The following is a 3,443-nucleotide window of genomic DNA, read 5'->3' on the forward strand; positions in this document are numbered from 1 at the left end:
GCAGCAGCAGCAGCAGCAGCAGCAGCAGCAGCAGCAGCAGCAGCAGCAGCAGCAGCAGCAGCAGCAGCAGCAGCAGCAGCACAACCACCACCACCACCACCACCACCACCACCACCACCACCACCACCACCACCACCACCACCACCACCACCATGAAACGGGCGGCAACAGCATAAGTCCCGCGAGGCTCCCCGTAATCACGCCACGGGCAGCAGCAAAATCAGGCGCGGGCTCAGCCAGTGCTCGTCGGAGCCTCTCAAGGCAACAGCACACAGCCACAGGCGCGCAGCAGCCGACAAGGAGGGAGCAGGATGCTGCTCCTGCCAGCACCAGCAAGGCGGGCCCCACTCCCAAGAGGTGGCAGCAGGCCCCAATGCTACCTTTCCCCGGCACCCGGCACCGCGGGGCTGCGGCGGCGCACTGCATATCAGGCGTGGACGCGTCGAGGCGCATGCACGAGTTTCTTCTGCTGAAGCAGCGGCGCAGGGAGGAGTACTGGCTGCAGAAGTACGGCCGCCTGCTCCAACCGACGTCGCAGCCTCACACCTCCCCGAACGGCCAGCACACGACAGCAGTCAACCCGGGCAAGCTGCAATTTGCAGCGCCACCGGCAGTAGGCACCACCAGGGGGCTGCCTCAGCCCGCGCGGCAGCATGTTCGGGAGGCTTAACCGCAGACGGCGCGGGGGCGCCCAAGTGCAGCCATCCCGCGCCTGCCATTGGACCCCTGTGCAGGCGCTGCAGCCCCCGGCGACGAAGCCCGCAGGTCGTACCCAAGCTGCCAATGCTCTATTGAGATGCACGGCGGCATCTCATCAAGCAATGCACGCGGCCACCTGGCACATGCGGTGGAGGAGCAGTCGCGCTTGACAGCTGCGGAAAGCCCAAACCCGCCGGCCGTAGATGATGCGGCACAGGACGCCGCATTTGCAGCAATGAAGGCGCGCGTCGCTGCCACAGAGCGCCCGCCGCCGCAGTCGCTCGCCGCCAGTGTCGCCGAATGCGTTGCGGCCGCGCGGCGCCAGCTCCAGAACCACCCACAGGAAAGGGCGTCCCAAACCCACCCGTTGCACCAGCATCAGCAACACCAGCCCCACCCGCAATATCAGCAGCAGCAGCAGCAGCAGCAGCAGCAGCAGCAGCAGCAGCACCAGCACCAGCACCAGCAGCACCAGCAGCAGCCGCAGCTGCGCGACCTGGAGTCGGAGCTGCGCGTGGTCAAGGCCGTGCGCGCCCGCGAGGATGCGCTTGACAAGCTCAGCGTCTGCTGCACGAAGCTTGCCGCGCAGGCGGCTGCAGGGGTGGGCGGTCGTGGTGGCGGCAGCATCTGCGGCCGCGGCTTTGACCCGCTGCTGGTGGTGTCGGACCCCCTGGCGTCGCTGTTTTTCCGGATGGTGGCCACGCTGCGGGCGCGCACTCTGGATCTTGTTGAGGAGGTGCGTGCACCGGTCGACGCCGACAAGGCACGCGTCACGCCTGGCACAAGTGCAAATCTTGGACAATGGAGCCGGACAGGGGGGGCCGGGGGGGGGGGTGCAGGTGAAGCAACTGCTCAGCGAATGCTCGTGCGGCCGGCATTCAGAGGTAGACGGGGCCGCCGCACTCGCTTCGTTCCTTTTCCTTCCTCGCAAACGCGACCCCGGCAACCTGCAAAGTTCTCGCGCTCGCCGACCTGTAGGTCGCTGCGTGGCAGCGGCACGCCGGCGGCGGAGGGGACGCCGTTTTCTGGCACCGCGGCCACGACTGCCTCTCCGGCCTGGGCGCCAGCCTGGCCTTCCTGGATGGCTACCCGTTTATATCTCGGCGGCTGGCGCCATCTGGGCCGGTGGAGGCGGACCCTTTCCTGACGCACCTCACGCCAGACAGGGTGCCTTTGGAAGAGGCCGGCGCGAGCGATGCGGCGCGGAAAGGTGGGCAGTGTCCGTCCTCTTGCCTCGCTGCAGCGAGCTGTATTGGTCACAAGGGGCATCGTGGCCGCACACTGGACGGCAGGCAGCCCTGCCGCGCACCCTGCGGTCATCGGGTTTCGGTTGTTGCACCCCCACAAAGGGAGGCACTTCCAGTGCTTCTTAGAGTTGGCTTGTTAGCAGGCACGCCCCTGACTTGTGTGGTGTGCAGAATGAACGCGACTCACTTCCGCTTTGCATGTCATACACAGGAGTGAAACTCCCAGCCGAGGCAATGCGTGTTCGCATGGCAAAGAGCATCCTGGCAGCCAGGGGGCGGTGCGCCCCGCTGGAGCCGTCGCTGAGCTTGCAGCAGGCAGTTGCGGCAAACATGCAGCAGCAGCAGCAGCAGCAGCAGCAGCAGCAGCAGCAGCAGCAGCAGCAGCAGCAGCAGCAGCAGCAGCAGCAGCAGCAGCAGCAGCAGCAGCAGCAGCCTGAGCACCAAAGCCAGCAACGCCCGTTGCAAGCCCAAGATGGTACCACTGTCTCAATCATGCCTGCGACCCTGTCCCACCATGACAACAGCGCCAACCCGCAGCTCTCACAACTGTTCGCTGCAGCGCCAATGTCTGAACCGCCACTGGCACCCCCTGTTGATGTGTGGGCAGCGCACATTTGCAGTGGGTCGAGCACGCCGCTGTCCCCTGAGCGGCTGCCGCTATGGGACGCAGGCTCTCGTGCTGCGAAACCAAAGCCACGCAGCGGCGACCCTGCCACTGGCGCGGAGTCTTTGCGGTCGCCGTCGCGCAACAAGTCGGAGGCCACGCAATGCAGCGCACTGTGGGCGGCGCCTGTGGTGTGCGCCGAGGCCACGACGAGTGGCGTTGCACTGGATACACGCAAAGGGCCGATGCCGTCCTTCTTGGTGCGACACGGCATACGTCACAGCAGCGTCGGCACCAGTGGCGCAACACTCACAGAACGAGTTGTCACGGGAAGACCACGTGGGCCCGTGCACCATCCGTGGTTTTGCCGTGGCCATCCGTGGCTTTACCGTGGCTTGGCCGTGTCCCCCGTGTTTGGACGCCCGTGTCACCCGTGACAGATTTCCCGTGACCAGTCACGGCTGTCACGGACGTCACGGCTGTCACGGATGCACGGGATCACGGAATTACCACGGATTGGTCACGGCCCGTGCCTGACACGGGCGTCCAGTCACGGGGGACACGGCTGCACGGGGTCACGGGGTTACCACGGATTGGTCACGGCTGTCACGGCCCCGTGCCTGACACGGGCGTCCAGTCACGGGGGACACGGCTGCACGGGGTCACGGGGTTACCACGGATTGGTCACGGCTGTCACGGCCCCGTGCCTGACACGGGAGTCCAGTCACGGGGGGCACGGCTGCACGCGGTCACGGCAGGGAGCCGGATTAGCCACGGGGAAGCAACGTGGGCGCGCCGCCAACGGCACAGGCACGCAACACGCTGCTGAGCAAGAAGGCTAAGGCTGCAGCATTCCAATCGGGACCAACACGTTCCAGCACAGCTCCCACAAC

General features: G+C 66.3%; 1 protein-coding gene across 1 annotated transcript; it reads left to right on the forward strand.

The window, feature by feature from the left end:
- Positions 1-934: 934 nt before the first annotated feature.
- MNEG_11192 (flagellar associated protein) lies at positions 935-2,122 on the forward strand (the record flags this gene model as incomplete). The annotated part of the gene is made up of 3 exons (XM_014040337.1): positions 935-1,435; positions 1,678-1,909; positions 2,118-2,122. 3 exons carry the CDS (start codon positions 935-937, stop codon positions 2,120-2,122), a joined length of 738 nt encoding a protein of 245 aa, XP_013895791.1.
- Between the last annotated feature and the right edge of the window lie 1,321 nt (positions 2,123-3,443).

The sequence above is a fragment of the Monoraphidium neglectum genome (genome assembly GCF_000611645.1).
Source record: "Monoraphidium neglectum strain SAG 48.87 unplaced genomic scaffold scaffold02633, whole genome shotgun sequence".
In the NCBI taxonomy this organism is placed as follows: Eukaryota; Viridiplantae; Chlorophyta; class Chlorophyceae; order Sphaeropleales; family Selenastraceae; genus Monoraphidium; species Monoraphidium neglectum.